This window comes from Sander vitreus, chromosome 21 (assembly GCF_031162955.1).
Source record: "Sander vitreus isolate 19-12246 chromosome 21, sanVit1, whole genome shotgun sequence".
NCBI classification, from domain to species: Eukaryota; Metazoa; Chordata; class Actinopteri; order Perciformes; family Percidae; genus Sander; species Sander vitreus.
This window is the reverse complement of record NC_135875.1, coordinates 25,660,954-25,680,514: the sequence shown is the minus strand read 5'-3', so window position 1 is coordinate 25,680,514 and position 19,561 is coordinate 25,660,954. Positions and strand designations below refer to the sequence as shown.

Here is a 19,561-nt window from a genome sequence, read left to right as displayed (position 1 = left end):
CCTGAAATGCCACATATTAAAGGAGAATTCCGGTCGATTTCAACCCGTAGCTCTGTTGTGTGTAAATGTGGAGCGCTGTCAGTAGTGAGAAAAACGAAAACAACCTGTGCTGCCTACACCGTGTTATCCTCCTGCTAGCATTAGCACCCAACAGGCTTAAGTGCCTACCCATGTGAAGTGATTCCTTCTGAGGGAACACAGTGAATCTGACTGCAGTTGATGTTAAAGAAATGCATGAAAGTTCTGCTTATTCAGCTTTCATCTTTAATGACATTTTGAACATGTTAAGAGACTAAAAGCATGTTTTAAAACTTGCCCTGTTTAAGCCTGTTGGGTGCTAATGCTAGCAGGAGGATAACACGGTGTAGGCAGCACAGGTTGTTTTCATTTTCTCGCTACTGACAGCACTCCACATTTAAAAACAACAGAGCTACGGGTTGGAATCGACCGGAATTCTCCTTTAAATTCTGATTTCAAATTAGGGATGTCAACAGAACCTCAGAGATTATTTTTGACCGAATACGCATGTCAGTCTATAGGTTCATTGGCATAGTCGTCAGTTGGAGATAAATGGGGCTAAGCGAATCTTGGGGGAGTGGCTGGTCACTAAACTGAAGAATTGCTGGTCACCTTAAACGGTCAGTCCACCTTAAGTGAACCTGTAAGTGAGTTGTTGCTAAATTCGGAACTAACCCCTTCGCTTGAATTTACTTGGCAAGCAAGACACAGGAACTTGGCTTGGTTCTTGAGGAGTTGTAAAATGTATTTACCGACAAATAGGCTAAACTGTACACACGCTACTGTTGCTACTTGTGTAACACATTTGAGTTCAGAACGCGTCTTTAAAAGTAATTTTTTTTTTATATACTGGAAATATATACAGGAAACTCAGGAACAAATTTAACTTATTTTTTGCAAAAAAGTAAAAGTACATGTTGAACATGTTCAAGATGAACACAAGTGAGAAACTGTAATGAATCACCCGCTACACAAACACCAGCTGTCTTTGTTCTCGCTGTGTGCCAGGCCATCTTACACTTGCCTGGACTGTTCTCCTTTCTGTCTAATACCATTTGATTAAATATGTGTACTAACTGACCAATTAAACACTGATTTGGTTTTAAAATTGGATATATATATATATATATATATATATATATATATATATATATATATATATATATATATATATATATATATATATATATATATATATATATATATATATATATATATATATTGCTATAAGTGTACAGGGTTTCCCCCCCAAAAAGTTGTTAAGCCCCGTCGCAAGTGTCGACGACGGTCCGGCTCAGGCCAGTCACAAGACTGATGGCAAGCCCAATAGTTTCTGTGTTCATAACAGGATCATGGATGGAATTGCGAAATTGAGAAAGCTATATGACAGATATCATAGGGCCCTACATAAAGTCTGTGCTAAAAGCTACCTGGAGATTTGAAAATATGACTATGTCTAAGTTTTCAACCAAGCTGCCCCATTGGAACTGTAGTTTAAAAATACATAAAAAAATAATTTCCAGTGGCTTAGGCCTGGTGGGCCACCAGGCTTGCAATACACTGGGGGAAACCCTGGTGTAGAAGTTATGATTTCTCAGAGGGAATCAATTAAAATGTTTATTGTAATATTTGGTGTAACTTCACATTTGCTGTTTTTAATTATCAGTACAAGATAATTTAGAAATGTGTCTCTGGGTGTGCTGGACCTGTTGAAGACTGAATGCTTGCATTTCTTTTTAATTTGTCACATATGTGTCTGCCGATCTCCTTTGCACCTCCACAGTTCTGGTATAGAGCTGGTGAACGCTGCAGCCCTCCTCCTTCTGCTGCTGCTGAACGTGCTGCTGGTCGGACGCCAGGAGCGGCTGAAGAGGTGTGAGATGGTTCGGCGTCTCAAGGGCATCATCACACAGCTGAGCGGTGAGTTGGGCTCGTTGAGCGGGTCCTACTAGCGCCGGTATTAATTCATTATATTTAACCTGTCACTGGCTCAGTGTGTCATGCCAACGTGCTTCAGGAAGTCCACCATCATTCCTATTCCCAAGAAAACAAGACCAGCCTGCCTGAATGACTACTCAGTGACACTCACCTCTGTAGTGTTGAAATGCTCTGAACGACTGGTCAAGGATTACATCTGCTCCTCACTACCCAGCACAGTGAGTGGACCCATCAAAGGAAGCAGCATAGCACACATCCTCCACACCACCCTATCCCACCAGGAAGAAAGCTGTGAGATTGTTGCTCATTGATTACAGTTCAGTGTTTAACATCATAGTTCTCTCCAAGCTTGTCCCAAAGCTCAAGGACCTGGGATTAAACACCTCACTGTGGATCCTTGACTTCCTGACAGGTAGACCCCCAGGTGGTGAGGGTGGGTGGACCCACCTCTTCCCTAACACCGGAGCACAACAGGGCTGTGTTCCGAGTCCCCCGCTGTACTCCCTGTACACACACGCGACTGTGTAACCACTTTCGACTCCAACAGCATCATCAAGTTTGCTGATGACAGAGCTGTGGTAGGCCTGATCACAGACAACAATGAAAAGGCCTACCCGATAGGAATACCAAACAAGACCTCAAGGCCCTGCAAAGAGTGGTTTGTTGAGCTGTACATTCAATAGGTGATGTCCTACCCTGCCTAAAGGACAAAAAAAGGCTAGGAGAATCATTTAAGATCCAAACCACCCACGTAACAGCCTTTTCTACCTGTTGAGGTTGGGAAGAAGGTACCGGGTACACCAGGCCAGCACTGAGAGGCTCACGATGAGCTTCTACCCTCAGGCCACTAGGATCCTAAATGAAGACACTGCCTAAGACGGCCCCCGCCTCCCCCATCATACACATATATTCATTATATAACTGTTTTTAAGAATGTAATACCGCACCGTTGTGACGAAAAGAGAGCTGAGCCAGAAGGCATACATCATAAACAGATTGATAAAATAACAAATTCACATGAATAATATGGACAAGAAAAGATACTAACTAAAAACTCCACATGAATGTATTAAAGGATGTATACGCATGAGACGCTTGCAGTGACAGGGCAGGGACTGACCCTGTGATTCAGTATGCATGGTAAGGTGCTCTATGAGAGTGGGTGTCATGGTGGTAGTGCAAATAAGTCCAATTTGTACTTCCTGTACAAGATAATCCCTTTTTATCTCTTTTTTTTTTTTCAACTTATTCGTGGCGACCTCCACAATGAAATTTGTTGCAACATGCTTGCTGGCCTGTTTGTTAGTCGGATTGTCAAATTCAGCACCATGGGTCCACAGTACTTTGTGCAATGGGGCTAATCTTCCTGTGAATATATGCAACCGTTGGCTAACAAACAAACTCATTCTGCTGTTGTTTCTATTCCAGTTCTCACTCGGGCTGGGAATTGTCCCACAATTAATGATACCAGGATCAATACGGCTACTTTGATTCTGATGCTGATGCTAGTGTTACAAGCCAGTGAACCATGGAGCAGCATGAACAAATAATACATTCCAGCCACCAGCATCCTCACTCAATACAAATGTCAGTCTTTAGTACTGATTGGTTTGGTCAGTGTGACATTATTGGACTGTGGGATGCTGTATCTAAAGCACCACTGATAATTAAGAGATGATGCATCTCACTACAGTATTGTACATTTCCAAAATGACACTGATCAGTTCAAGGAGGGCTCCGCAGTTTTTCATAAAACATATTTCTTACTGACATTTATAGGTCATAATTACATTCGACATTCACTGTCCCTATATTCATACTTGTCATCCTCCCCTCTTCTCTTCCTCTTTCTAATTGCATCCTCACTTTCTTTGCCTTTTCTGTTACTCCAGACTATCTATCAGGGTGTGTGGCTGACCTGCGGTGGTCTCCATCTATGTACCCTGATCTGTACACACCCTCGTCCACATCATGGTCTCTGCACTGGACCTACCGTGACTCCCAGTTGGTTAACCTGCCTGTCAGTCTGCTGGTGGAGGGAGACATCATCGCTCTGAGACCTGGCCAAGAGGCGTTTGCATCCCTCAGAGGCATTAAGGTTAGTCTGTGTGTAGACACACATACATGTGCTAGGGTTTCCCTGAGAAAAGTTGTTTAGCCCGGTGGCAAGTGTCTTTTTTTTTTCCGATGAGGGCCTGGCTGAGGCATTCATGTAGAACCCATTAGTTTCTGTGATCGCTGAATCATGGACGGAATCGCGCAATTGAGAATTTAAGAAAGCTATTAGACAGATTCCACAGGGCCCTACATAAAAATATTAGAAAATATGACTACATCTAAGTTTTCAACCGAGCAGCCCTACTGTAACTGTAAAAAATGTCTTAAAAAATAATTCCCAGTTGTTTAGGCCTGGTGGGGGGGCAACTTAGGCCCGGTGGGCCACCCAGCTTCAAATACACTGGGGGAAACCCTGTGTACTGTATGTGCACATGTGTTTTGAGATGCAGAGGAAGTATAATTTGGTACACAAGGAAAATGTACATAATGGTTTTTATTGGATTAACTGAATTTGATTCCACTACAGCTTAGGGAATACGCTATACCAGGACCTTAGTAGTCAGTACCAACACCAGGGAAATCCCACGCTTCTCGATTCCCAATTCGACACCATGGTAAAAAAAACAACCAAAAACAGTAAATCTATAAAAATATCAGCAAAGGATTACAAGAATAACACTTGTGTCATGCCACTCTGGCTCAACTGTCTGTCACTATTTTGGCGTGGAGTGGTTGAGGGGAGTTGGGAAAGAAGGAGGGTGGGATTTATATATAATCTGGAGAAAACGTCAGTTGAGGGCCCAGAATTTCTTTAAAAATCCCAATAATTATGTCAATACACAAGCTCCCCCCTCTCACCCAACGTCGGTACACCTCTGGTCATATTGTGTACATTGAAATGTGCTTGAACACTGATATTCAACAACAACAACAACCTTTTTTTTTGAATACACCTAATTCAACTTTCTCATTCATTTAAAATTCACTTTAGGATGTTCTTTATTCAGAAATGTGTACTGGCATGACCCTTTTATTAGACTGAGTTGAATTTTGATTTATGAAATATTAATCCTAGAAAACCTAAAAACCCCTATTGTTCTGTACAATGTTTTATAAATGTATCTTTTGGGAAATAACAAAGTTATCAGTTATTTATCCTAGATATTCTGTTGGAACTGATATCAAAATACCAGAACTGCTATATGTACAGAAAGCCAATATTTAGTTATCGACAACACAAACGCATGCGCACACTCACAATCCTGTGTTGTTGTCCTACAGCTGACGTCACAGCTTCTAACAGCTTCACACCGGCAGGCAGAAAACATGCTGTCCTCGGCCCTGCTAGCACGTACATGCATTAATACTCACTGCTGAGGTAAATGGTTGATAATAAGAATAGTTACACATGAGATCCCACTGAGCCAGAATCAGTTAAGGTTTATTTGTCACAAGATGATCTATATCATCCTTACAGATCTCTATACAAGTGCCATTTGCAATGCTACACATCATTGACCGTTGTCTATGCCATTTTAACCAAGTTATGTTAATATGAAGCAGAATGTGGTGTTTGCTGTGTAGCCGCATTGACGTTAGCATATTAGGAAACCGATGGGCCTCATTGTATGGGATAAAGCAGAACACATTAGCTTAGTTTGCCACGTTTTTCTCTGGCTCTTTAGAGCTTATAAAATGGATGATAAGTGTGTTTTCTCCCGTTTAATAACTAATTTATGGAAGAAAAAACTATACTAACTCACACATTTATTACCAGCTGTTCAAAATATTGGAATTCCTTTTTGTACTGGATTACCTGAAAAGTCTATAAGAAAACTACAGCTAGTTCAGAATGCTGTGGCCAGAGTCTTAACTAAAACATTAAAGGACAATAGATCACATCACCCCACTGCATAAGAGACTGCACTGGCTACCTGTATCTTTTAGAATTGACTTTAATATTCTTTTACTTGTTTACAAAGCGTCAAATAACCCCGCTCATCCACACATCAGTGATTTGGACCGTGACGAGATATTCACTGATATTGACAAAAAGTGTATTGGATTAACATCCCTTACTTTACCTTTTAATCTACTCTTCTCTCCTCAGGATGATGAGCACATTGTGTTGGAGCCAGGAGATTTATTCCCCCCTTTCTCCCCTCCTCCTTCCCCACTGGCCAATGAGAAGAGAGGACCCCAGAGCCCCCAGCAGCACCGTCTCTTCAGAGTGGTACGGACTCCAGTACTGGACATAGTCAGGTAGGGAACCTGCCCACAGTGGGCCCGGTGGTTGAGAAATGGATTGTGTGGCTTACCTGGGTGTGATATCTATGAGAGGAAAATACATTTTGAAAATGCACCCCCTATTAATTTCCGTCTTAAGCAATTGCCTCTACCAGTGGTTTTCAAAGTGGGGCTGTTGAGAGGTTCTAGGAGGTCCCCAGCAAAAAGGGGAATACTTTCTTTCACTATAATTCCATCCATAAATAACACTGACAGAATGTATGACTATTTTGGTAATGGGTTTCATACACTTACTGTAATAAAACGTCTAAAAGCAAAAATCCTATCAGATGAGGGAGCCTGGGACAAAATCTAATCAAATGGGGATCCGTGGTCTTAATTTGTGTCAGTTTAGGGTTCCTTGACATGAAAAAGTTTGGGAACCGCTGGCCTTTGTCAGCTATTCCACAGACTACAACTACCTTACATCATTTCAATCAGGAGAGACTTTATTAGAATGAAAAATGTGCATTACATTGTGCAAAATAAAATGAACTGTGAAGAGTCTGGGGATTAGACCATAATAGTGACGGTATATTTAGGGGTCAACTGGGGGGATATGGGGATAACTGATTTAAAGTGCTCATATTATGCTCATTTTCAGGTTCATAATTGAATTTAGAGGTTGTACCAGAAGGTTTACCTGGTTTAATTTTCAGAAAACACCATATTTTTGTTGTACTGCACATTGCTGCAGCTCCTCTTTTCACCCTGTGTGTTGAGCTCTCTGTTTTAGCTACAGAGTGAGACATCGCACTGCTGTTCTATCTTTGTTGGGAGTCGCACATTATAACGTGTGTTCCAAAGTGACCACGTTTGTCTCTGAAGTAAAGGCTGGACTACAATAGAGCAGTTTGTGAACAGTGTTTTCTGTTGGAGATGGTAAGTCCCTTTGGGGGGGGACTTTGGGCTTTTTCACTTTGTAAACCTATAACATGCACAAAAAAGATATATAACACAATAAAGGAAAGGGGAAAAGCCAAAAAGCATAATATGAGCACTTTAAAGTTTGACAGAGACGGGAGGCTTAGGGAGAATCTGGTTGGTTAAACTAAGAGTGAACGCCCATAAGTCAGCTGACAGCGAGAGACAGAGAGTTTGTGAATGAATGAGAGCGTAAAGATTCTTCCTGACTGAACTTTGGCTAAGCTTCATTAAAGTTTGTTTGACATGTGGTTTGCACACAGTGTTTACAAAGATAACACAGTGAAGGCTCTATATTATCTCTATATATTTCCATACAGACATCCGTTCTCAGACCAGAGAGAGTATATTGATGCGTAGTTTACTTACAGGTAGAGAATGCTAGATAGTTAAATGAAAAGAGAACCTCTCTAGTTATTTGACTAGAGGTGAGGCACTAAATAGCAACACCTAGACGTTATCAGCTCTTTACGAGGATGGTAGAAAATAATGTTTTTGTCCCGTGTCTTCTTTTTTTCAACAGGAACAGTTTGGAGTTGGCGTTGGCTCGACCAATCACAGTGCTAGATAATGAGAGGTTTACAGTGCAGTCAGTTATTGCCAAGCTGGTCTGTCCAGTCGTTCTGGTGAGCAATTAACATGGAGTTTCTAACCCGGATGTAATGTGTACCACCTTTGCCGCTCTGGTATCTTAATAATCTTTCCCCTTAGGTGGCATTCCTGCTAGTGAACACTATCCGCTATTTTTGTGATGCTCCCAGCCTCACCCCCGCCTGCTTCAATTTCTTTCAACTTCAGGTACAATTCAAAACTATAAGTGTGTAGCTAACCAAGGAGTGTATACAGTATTTTGCCATCACGTTTCCTGGGTTGGCATTAGTAATGTGATATTTGAATTACAATCAGCTGTGGAACAAACACACACACACACACACACACACACACACACACACACACACACACACACACACACACACACAATAAACCTACTGAATGACACATTTTGCACAGTGGTTCAAAAGGGATCATTACATGAAAAGTAGATGGCTGGACAGAGATGTAATTGTGTGAAATTGTATTTGCAGTTGATGGGTGTTTTGCCCATCTTGCCCTTGCTCTTCCCTGTTATGTGGGTGCTGTTGAATGCCTTCGGAGAGGCCAGGGTCCTTGCGGAGTTCAGCCGCGCATCACCAGCTGGTCTGGTGAGGGACACACACACACACACACACACACACACACACACACACACACACAAATGGCGGAAAAGACAGCACTAGTTACTAACATGGAGGATTGTGTTCTATGTTTTAACTAATTACTGCAGACCCACACGCTGTAGGTTTAGACTGATATGTGACATCTGATATTTTACAAGGTCAATACCAACAGTAGAGTACTCCCATCTATGATATGCTACTAAACAGTGTGATAAAGAATTGCATGTTGAACATTACCATTATAAATGTTACACAGGTATAACATCTAGAAATACTACAGTCAGTCAACCATTGCCAGTAGTTTTTACAGTGTTTTTGTGCTAATTTCCCTTTTAGTCAAATGCTTTGGGCTTGAGTACAGAGACAAAAGAACAGAATATTTGTTGTCAGAACTTAATGTTTACTGACTACACTTGATGCTGTTTCATATGTTTTTCCATACTGGCTATTGGCACCTTCCATTCAAAAATAACAATAGAGATCCTGAAACCCATATGAGTCTAACTGTAACACACAAACACACACAGAGGAGACACAGCGAAGGCCTCCCTCTGTGTTTTAACTAGACTCTTCTCTTGCTCCAGCTTGCTAAGTTCTCTGAGGACACTCTAAGCAGCTACACCGAAGTGGTTTCCTCCAAGGTATAACCTCTCGCTGTCTCGCTCTCCCCTCCTCCGCTCGCTTGGCTCTCCCACCTGAACCCGCCTGTCTTCACTCGCTTGCTGTCCTCGCCCTTTGCAACTCCCTCTTTGGAACTCCCGTATAGAGCCCTCGCTACCCTCCCGCCTCCACCCTCTCACCCTCAATCTCCATTACATCTTTGATTTCTTCGCCATGGAAATCTTCATGGACATCTTCAGACCACCGCTCTGATTTTCCATGTATATTCTTAACCTTTTTTTTTTTTTGCTTTAATACCAGCCCTTTGCTTTGCTTTGTTTTTTTATTCATCTCGCACAACTTCATCTGTGGATTATCTGTCAACATGTCTTGACCGAGCACCTCTGGATGTAAGTTTACACTCCGATGTCTCCAGTCATCTTTGAGATGTTATCTCGACAGTCAATCCTGTCTCTTTAAGATCATTTTCTCACCTCATGGATACCACTTCTAATCCCACGACCTCTCACAGTCCCTGACCAAACCTAATCATTGTCCTCCATCGTTGCCGGGCTTAGTGCTCAAAGGAAAAGTCATCAGTAGATTACCACCGATCTGTCTTTATGAAAACATTAGTGTTTTGTCTCTGGCTTTGGCATTGCTCCAAATGAATACAGAGCAAACGTTAGATATAGGGAAGATGATCTGGGATGGACTTTTACTTGAATCTGTGGCTGATCTTCCACCTCTGCTTGTTTGCCTGCACTGCATGTCGGGAAATCAGCCCCAATATGGCCCTATGGTGGTAGTTCTCTAGGGTTTCCTCTCCTAGTTTCCCTTCCTTATCTCCTTTGGTATTATAATGAAACTATTTTTGGCTTGGTCACAGCATCAAATGTTGATTGAAATCTGTATTTGGCAGATCAATTCGTAATAGTCACTCATCATACTGCTGTTGCTAGTATTGTGAATGCTTTTGGTTTGAACAGATTTTGACCTATTTTAAGACATTGTCCCTGCTGTACATTCCGACTGGACTGAGCCAATCATATCCAACATGCTCCTCATTGATGCCTTTTGCAATGCTCCCAACAATGGTAGTAGTGTGCAACATTTGTGTCGGGTTGGTTAATTTGTATCGGTTATTTGTAACATTATTTCCAGTCCCTTCGTGGGAATTACAAAGTTGGATGACTGAGGAAAATGGTATTGCTGTGTGATTTTTATATTGATAATTTTAGCTGGTTAAAAAAGACCTTTTTGGCCTCATGTATGTACAGGATGCAACTGAATACAAATATATACAGTAGACATTTTTAGTATCAAACTAACCAAAGTGATTGTTGTCTGTATGTCCGTGTTTACTGGGCAAACAGGAACTGTTGGATACAGATACTAGCTCTGTGTTAGACCCCTAATGTACACGTTTCCTTGGTTTACCAGCCCTCGGCCAAAGATCCAAAATGTTAATTTTCGATGCTGCCTGATGATAAACGGAGGAGGCAATGAAGGGCAAGCTGGGATTGTTTTCAGTTTGTCCCTCGCTGAAGCGGTCGTCATGGATTCCATCCAAAAGAATCAAAATCTGCATGGATTATTTCGGACCACTCACACAATGCTGCAGCTTGCACTAGCACCACTCCCCTGCTCGCCTTGTGCCACTAGCATTGTAGTGTAGAATCTATCTTTGTCTCTCTTTACAGCCCAATCACAGAGCTTGTTTTCATAGCTGGTTTGGGGCTTTTAGGCTGAGCTCAATCTACTTTCTTGTTTGCTTTTTAAATGTCTATTTTAATAACTGAATCACTATATTTATGACTTAAATATTACTTTTGAATTTTATTTTCATAATTTGTATGTATTGACACACATTTCTGTCTTCTAGTACGTAATAGAAAGCAATCCTCTAACTTAATGTGTGTGTGTGTCTGTCTGTCTGTCTGTGTGTGTGTTTATTTGTGCAGGAGTTGCTGCGTTGTGTGTGGAGACACCTGGTTGGCGTCCTGAAGGGAGAGTCTCAGACACTCTGTTATACTTCCAGCCTTTTACACACTCTAGGATCTGTCACTGTGAGTATTATGGGGGAGATAGGGGACAGATATCTAATGGCAATTTTCAATTGTGATTATTTCCCGTAACTTAAAATCCAGGTCCACGTTGACTGTGACATAATACATTAAAGAACATAGGCTTGTACCAAGTAAAAATGTTGTTTCCACGTGAGGATGATCTGAAAATGATGCAGTTCCTTGTTTAGGTTTTTCCCCCAGCCAAGTATTATATTGTTTACCTTTTTAGCTGTGTCAGCTAACATTAGCTTCACAGAAGGACAGACTGCCTTACAGACCCTCATTGTGCTGGTCCCCATTCAGTTGTATACAGGTGCTGGTCATATAATTAGAATATCATGAAAAAGTTGATTTATTTCAGTAATTCCATTCAAAAAGTGAAACTTGTATAATGTATACATTCATTCCACACAGACTGATATATTTCAAGTGTTTATTTATTTTAAGTGTGATGATTATAACTGACAACTAATGAAAACCCCAAATTCAGTATCTCAGAAAATTTGAATATTACTTAAGACCAATACAAAAAAAGGATTTTTAGAAATGTTGGCCAACTAAAAAAGTATGAACATGAAAAGTATGAGCATGTACAGCACTCAATACTTAGTTGGGGCTCCTTTTGCCTGAATTACTGCAGCAATGCGGCGTGGCATGGAGTCGATCAGTCTGTGGCACTGCTCAGGTGTTATAAGATAGTGATAGTGGCCTTCAGCTCTTCTGCATTGTTGGGTCTGGCGTATCGCATCTTCCTCTTCACAATACCCCATAGATTTTCTATAGGGTTAAGGTCAGGCGAGTTTGCTGGCCAGTTAAGAACAGGGATACCATGGTCCTTAAACCAGGTACTGGTAGCTTTGGCACTGTGTGCAGGTGCCAAGTTCTGTTGGAAAATTAAATCTGCATCTCCATAAAGTTGGTCAGCAGCAGGAAGCATGAAGTGCTCTAAAACTTCCTGGTAGACGGCTGCGTTGACCCTGGACCTCAGAAAACACAGTGGACCAACACCAGCAGATGACATGGCACCCCAAACCATCACTGACTGGAAACTTTACACTGGACTTCAAGCAACGTGGATTCTGTGCCTCTCCTCTCTTCCTCCAGACTCTGGGACCTTGATTTCCAAAGGAAATAATGTACTTTCATCAGAGAACATAACTTTGGACCACTCAGCAGCAGTCCAGTCCTTTTTGTCTTTAGCCCAGGTGAGACACTTCTGACGCTGTGTCTTGTTCAGGAGTGGCTTGACACAAGGAATGCGACAGCTGAAACCCATGTCTTGCATACGTCTGTGCGTGGTGCTTCTTGAAGCACTGACTCCAGCTGCAGTCCACTCTTTGTGAATCCCCCCCATTTTTTTAATGGGTTTTGTTTCACAATCCTCTCCAGGGTGCGGTTATTCCCTATTGCTTGTACACTTTTTTTCTACCATAGCTTTTCCTTCCCTTCGCCTCTCTATTAATGTGCTTGGACACAGAGCTCTGTGAACAGCCAGCCTCTTTAGCAATGACCTTTTGTGTCTTGCCCTCCTTGGGCAAGGTGTCAGTGGTCGTCTTTTGGACAGTTGTCCAGTCAGCAGTCTTCCCCATGATTGTGTAGCCTACAGAACTAGACTGAGAGACCATTTAAAGGCCTTTGCGGGTGTTTTGAGTTAATCAGCTGATTAGAGTGTGGCACCAGGTGTCTTCAATATTGAACCTTTTCACAATATTCTAATTTTCTGAGATACTGAATTTGGGGTTTTCATTAGTTGTCAGTTCTAATCATCAAAAGTAAAAGAACTAAACACTTGAACTATATCAGTCTGTGTGGAATGAATGTATACATTATACAAGTTTCACTTTTTGAATGGAATTACTGAAATAAATCAACTTTTTCATGATATTCTAATTATATGACCAGCACCTGTATAGCTACGCAGTTAGTTTGGGTTTCATTTCGACGGGTGTTTAAATATCTGTCTCTGAGATTTCTGAACACCCAGCATCGTCTGTTTCCACAACATCATCTGTTGAGTGTTTTTCATTATCTGGGCTTTAGGACGCAACCGCTGTGAAACAGAGAATTCTATTTTTATTTCTCTTTCACAGCTCCGCTCCTCTATTTTCACTCTCTCTTTGCTCGCCTCCGTGCAGTTCAGTGTGGCGCTGGCTCGCAATCTCTCTCCTTCTCTGTCTTTTTAAAAAGAATCGGGAAGCCGACAGGTCTAAAATTACTTTTAATGTTGTCAAACAAAGAGAAATGTTCTTCCCTCATCCAAAATATTTATAAATCGTCATTATTAACGAGTTTTATAAACGAAGCGATCTACGAGTTGAAGCGGCCATCCTGTGTGTGTTAGACCAATCTGTGGCAGTCATCCCTGTAAAACTCACCCCGAAAGTTCCTTTACTTTCAGAAAGTACTACCCTCTGATCAGGGACTATTTGTGGTCTAAAAAGGCCCAGGAATATGTCCCCAGGACTAAATTTAGACCCTGGTCCCTGCGGTCTATACGGAAAGTGGTTCCTTCAGAAGGTTCCTTGTTTTTGGGGAAAGTTCCTGCGGTTGAAACATGGCTACAGTGAGCTGTTAACTACCGTTTATTTCAACCTGGACCCTATGTTCCTATGTTTTTGTGTCTAAGTGACTGATGGGAACAATGGGAATCTTTGACGTTGGTCCAGTATTAAACAAGATTGCTGCCGTCGGCAGTTAGCGAAACAAGCTACAATGTAAGTTAATAGGGCAATTGTCCAGCTTGTAGTTTACCTTCCCAAATGTTTCTCGTTTTGCCGCTGACAGACTCAGATTAATATTCGAAGTGTCTGAAAACATTATGCAGTCCTTCCAGAATTTTTTGTGATTGTTACAGGCAAAAATCCTTGATTATGTGGCACGTTTTCTTAAAAAATGCGATGGAATATGCGGGATATTTATGCAATTTTATGCGTATTTGAAAAATGCGGCCCCCGCATAAATATGCTCACTTTGGCTGATTATCCATGAATTATGCAATCGCATAATCACGTTTTTCTGGAGGTACTGATTATGGAAAGGATTTCTAAGGAGGTCGACCTTTCTGTTAAAGAGTAAGATCCTTTTTTTTTAAACAAAAACATCTGCAAAATTGCATTCTCTAAAGCCACCAAACTCCATGTAAACAAACAGTAATTTTAGCAGCGTGAAATACACTTCATTTAAGTTCAACAGAAACAAAATAAAACTATGAAAAGCACTTTTTCAACCATCACAACTCTAGTTTTGGTTGAAATAAACACACAGTTTACTTATTTACATGTGAAAATATGTTGACTCTATACACGCTAAATGTATTGCTTTTTTTAAATGGAGTCTGGTGGGTTTAGCGCTAGCGACTTCAGAGCTGTTTCTGGTTAAACAGAAACGTCTTAAAGAGGTTTTAAAATGGCTGTAGGGATCCTTTCCATGTTTTCAGAGACAATAAAGATTGTTGTTCCTATCAGTCACTTACACACAAAAACATGGGAAAATAGGGTCCAGGTTGACAAAAACCAAAATGACTCTTTAAAGGGCTGCATCTTCTTTTACTGTGCCCTGCTGTTAACTGCTGTGTCCTATGTGGGGAAAACTACTCGCAGCATGAAATCAGACGGAGGATGCAATTATTTTTGACTGACCTCTAACAGTGTTTGTCTGGCTGCACTGGAAACGGATACACCAGCCGCTCCTCTGTTTCTTAAAGTAGCTGCTCAGTTACAAACGACAAACAATGAATATACCAACTATCTATGTACTTACATTAGAAACTATTTCATGCGTGTGAGTTGTAACTCTTTTGTGTGTATGTAGGTGCTGTGTTGTGTGGACAAGCAGGGTATCCTGTCATGGCCTAACCCCAGTCCAGAGACTGTGCTGTTCTTCAGTGGACGAGTGGAGCCACCTCACAACAGCCAGGATGATCTCCGAGACGACCTGTCTGTCAGCTCCTACTGCCGAATGGAGACAGATGACGACAGGGATGAGGTGTGTGTGTTTGTGTGTTTTCTTATACAGTGTAGCAGCCTGATGGTGTTATTTTTAGTCGAGAGTCCTTTACCTGATAATGCACAGTATTGTATCCATCCCTGACTCCTCGTGACTGCTGCACAGGCCCAGGAGGCGGAGGCTCTGCTCTGTCTACCAGCAGAACCCCGTTTGGGGGACGGGCCGGAGCCCAGTGAGACGTCACATGACACTGCTCGCTCGTCTGACACATTCCGGCTGCGGCGCACCTGCCAGCCTGCACACACTCGCACCAAACACCACTCGGGATCCAACGTGAGCTTCAGCCATGACGTTGAGGGGGGCGAGGATGACCAGGCCCAGGTAAAGACTGGAACTGAAACCTATCAACTGTATGAAATAGTTATAAAAAAGTTCAAATGAAAGCTTTATTTGACTTCACGATCTCTGCTGTGTTGTGATGTTGTTTTCTTTGTGTCATTTCTGTCCCATATGTCTCCAGGACTTTGCAATGGGCTGCCCGGAGGCGGAGGCCGATGACTTTGTGTGCGACTACCACCTGGAGATGCTGAGCCTGTCGCAGGACCAGCAGAACCCAGCCAGCATCCAGTTCGACGACCTCTCCTGGCAGTGCCACCTGCCGTCCCTCAAGCCGCTGGGCCTCAACATCATGCTGAACCTCTGCAACGCCAGCGTCACCCAGCAGCTCTGCCGCTTCTCTGACCACCTGTCCAACCTGGCTCTGCAGGAGAGCCATGGCACCGTGCTGCCCGTCTGCGTCCCCTGGGGGCTCTGTGAGCTCTCCAGGCTCATAGGTGAGCATGCAATGATGGTGTTTTTTAGGGCTGCTTTTGCATCTAGTTAATGTAGAGCAAGCGTTTTATACCATGGCCTGGTTTTCCCCCTTAAGCCCCTTTCACACAAGCTTTGCAAACCTGAAATTACCTAGACATTACCCGGCAGAGCTGTATGTGAGAATGCAAACATCCAAATCAGGCCAATCGGATATCAAATGGTCTTTACTCTGTCAGCTCCCTTGTACCAAGTCCGTGTTATCTCTGATTAAGCCAAAACTGTGAGAATTAACAGCAAGCGAGTGGGCATGTTGATGAGGTTTCAATTGGCGCGTGCAAACCCAGAAGAAAAACAAACATCCAAGGGTGAAGAAGGAGGGGGATTTACACGAAGACGCCAGTTAAAATGTCTTACTGGAGAGACGACAACATTCAGGACAACAAATTCCTGGAACGGAGACTTGGTTGTTTATGACCAAATTATGATCCGGCTCCATGACTCAGTTTAAGCCGAGTCATTTCCTGTTTGCGGTACGCTCTGAGAACTGAGTCCTCTTTCAAGTAAACTGACAATGTGAATGCAAAAAGTCCCTTTTTTGTTGGTTTTGAGGACTGAGTTTGGACTGTATCCGAGAAGAAAGTCCTATCCCTAGAGTAAATGTCTGAGCACTATGAGCAAAGATCTACCCCTATATGGTTTTAACGAGTAAGTAAGAGTAAGCCCACAAGCTGTTGCATTGTTGTACTGGAATGGGAGTATTTGACCTGGCAAAACTGCGAGAGAACTATTAATTATTTTTTGACGTCACTTGGGAGCAAAAATGTCTTCTCTGGTCAGAAAGGTGATAACTGAAATGGCTTTCCTTGATGTAAAACCTGTTAATTGTATTAAACTGAAGTTTGTCAACTGAACTGTGTGTGTGTGTGTGTGTGTGTGTGTGTGTGTGTGTGTGTGTGTGTGTGTGTGTGTGTGTGTGTGTGTGTGTGTGTGTGTGTGTGTGTGTGTGTGTGTGTGTGTGTCAGGGTTCACTCCTGGTGCGAGGGAGCTGTTTAAACAGGAGAACCACTTGGCTCTGTACCAACTGCCATCAGGAGAAAAGACAAAGGAGTTCACTTCCCGCCGCCTTCATTACTTCACCAAACGCCAGCCTCCCATCTCCCACCTTATCTCCCTGTTTGTTCGAGACTCTTCCTCCAGTGAGTCCACACACACACACTTCAGCCTACCCAGGTTTCTGTCCCACTAGTCTGGCTTGTTTGATTTAGTTTTTAATGAAATGATAAAAGCTAACCCTGATTTTCCACTGGGCATGCGGCGTCTGTGCTGCGTTCCAGCTGCGCCACCCACCGTACCACACCGGTAGCGTCTCAAAAGCGGAGCGTCTTGCCTGCCCGACTTGCAGATTTTATTGTCTCTACAAGTACTTGAATAAAAAACAATCACGTGTTTATTAACTAGTATCTATCTTCTAGGGATGTCCCGATCACAGTATCGGATCGGAGCTGATTTTGGCATTTCTTTAACTGATCAGGGATCGACATTCACCCCAGTTACCTTACCCCAATCATGTACATCAGCTTGTAATGATCGTTGCCTTTAGTCACACAAGCCCTGCTCCATAAACGCACCGCCAGACTGCCTGGATGCCGGCACTTTCAAACCAAGATGGGTGGGGCCACTCACCAGTGTGTGTTCAGAGTATCTGTCGCTGTCTCGTAGCTTGCAACCCTTGGCAACAGTTTAAAAAGTCTGTCTTTTTGAGTCACCCGATTTTTTTTTTACAAAAGCGGATTATTGTAATTCTCGACACTTCTTCCGTGATTCCACCAGGAAACCACGCTTTCAGGCCGTCATTCCCTGGAGCCGGCATCGGTAAACACAAGAAGAAAATCAAAGATTGACTATTAAGCGCAAGAGGCATCACTAAGTTTAGTTTTCGTTGTCCAGCGGGGAACTTGAGACTGTTTATTCTTTGGTACTGTTTTGGTGTTGAGAGAAAAGACTCATTTGCTGCACTAAGTTAAATGTATTACGCTTAAGACATATTTTAGTTACTTTGCTTACCTTGTTATTTTTGTAAACAAAAAACAGTGTGCAGCTCTATTATCTGAGCAAATCCAGATACTGTAGATACTGATCGGGACATCCCTACTACATTCTACTCCAAGCACTTCTGTTATTAAACTCCATGCCTTCTCTTTTCAGGCGTTGTCCTGATAAAAAGCATCTGTGATGTCTATTATGTTTTTCCACCTCTAAGATGAATCTTTCGTCGTCCGTGGTGTTGTAGAGGAGACGTAGACGATCCCGGGGGATGTGTTTTGGATAAACTTGCTTGTTTAACTTCCAGTCCGGCTGGCCGAACGCCCCGTGGCTCGCGTGAAAATAGACCTGGCGCGTATCTTTAGCGGAGCGGAGAGCCACTTCGCGCACGCGCGGCTGGTGGAATATCAATCATTTACTTGAATGGCCGCTAATGGCGGCGCCTCTGGAACGCAGCACAGACGCGCCTGGTGGAAAATAGCGGTAAGCCCTTTTTTTTTCTTAAATGTATTTGTTGCATTTTACTGTGTTAATTGTCCTTTCCCTTTCTCTTCCCTTTGCCCAAATAGCAGAGTAAGTTAAAAGGAGAATTAGTTTTTTTAGGGCTGTCAAACGATTAATTTTTTTTAATCACTGAATTTCTATAATGATTAAAATTCTATTATTTTGCATTTCAGAACATTTTAAGTACATATTAACAATCAAAAGCCATTCTTACCAGTGGCTCTTGATTGGGAATCAAATGAATGCAAAGAAAGTGACTTCATGAACTTGATTTTAAGATTTGTAATTATTTATTTACTGTAAACAAAAGAAAAATGTGTGAATCTGTCATTACTGCACAATTCCTCCAAGTACCTAACTAAAAAACTAAAAATCCCTATCCTTACTAGAGTCACTATAGTGTTTAGTAACTCCTAAATAATGTTGATTACTCACTGATGTCCAATGATCACCAGTTAATGAGACAGCGTTTGCAGCACCTTGCAGCAGTTCCAGTGTGGCTGCTTTCTCCGTGTCATACAGGCTGTGTGTGGGGCTGCTGTCCCCCTCAATGAGACGGGTCAGAACATGCCAACCGTAGTATGTCTTTAAGACCCGAGTCCTCTACGATGCTGACAGGTCTGCAGTTAGTTGCCACCCGTTTCGCAAGAGCTGTAGTCATTTTTTGGGATTTGGTTTCATCCACAGGTCGGCAAGTAGCACTCTCCAAAATGGTAGCATGCCAACGGGTAGCATCCCGTTAACTGTACTACTGTGCTTAGCTCCGTAGGTGGTAGCTCAAGCTTGACGTGCTTCGGTGATATTTTAATTCGGCTTTACACAACGTGCATATGGCCTTCGACTTGTCTAATGAGCTGTCTGGGAGTTTTGGAAAATAAAAAGCTCCATTCAGAGTTATTGCTGCTGTCTTTCTCCATCATGCCCGTAGCCTGCAGCAGCAGGATGTGTTACGAGGAAGTGGCAGCTTGATGATAAGTAACGGTGCTGCAAAGGGTCAAAATAGTAGCCTGTTAGGCACGACGCAAAGCCGAGTGAAGTGTCAAATAAATTAATAAATGCCGACAAAAAAATTAATCGCATTACGTCGGCCCTTAATCGTATCGCGATTAACACGTTAACGCTGACAGCCCTAGTTTTTTTGTTTTA

The 19,561-nt window shown here is 42.4% G+C and overlaps 1 protein-coding gene across 2 annotated transcripts in view; it reads left to right on the top strand.

Moving 5' to 3' along the window:
• Positions 1 to 19,561, top strand: part of tmem94 (transmembrane protein 94) — a 56,693-nt gene that overhangs the window by 12,644 nt on the left and 24,488 nt on the right. The window contains exons 5-16 of one of the 2 annotated variants that reach the window (XM_078278441.1): positions 1,802 to 1,938; positions 3,849 to 4,054; positions 6,125 to 6,276; positions 7,748 to 7,850; positions 7,936 to 8,022; positions 8,310 to 8,426; positions 9,026 to 9,082; positions 11,006 to 11,110; positions 14,921 to 15,094; positions 15,221 to 15,436; positions 15,576 to 15,888; positions 16,891 to 17,064. In XM_078278441.1, the coding sequence (XP_078134567.1) occupies positions 1,802 to 1,938; positions 3,849 to 4,054; positions 6,125 to 6,276; positions 7,748 to 7,850; positions 7,936 to 8,022; positions 8,310 to 8,426; positions 9,026 to 9,082; positions 11,006 to 11,110; positions 14,921 to 15,094; positions 15,221 to 15,436; positions 15,576 to 15,888; positions 16,891 to 17,064 (1,841 nt within the window). The remainder of the gene's footprint in view (positions 1 to 1,801; positions 1,939 to 3,848; positions 4,055 to 6,124; positions 6,277 to 7,747; positions 7,851 to 7,935; positions 8,023 to 8,309; positions 8,427 to 9,025; positions 9,083 to 11,005; positions 11,111 to 14,920; positions 15,095 to 15,220; positions 15,437 to 15,575; positions 15,889 to 16,890; positions 17,065 to 19,561) is intronic. The other variant, XM_078278442.1, reaches the window with a different exon arrangement.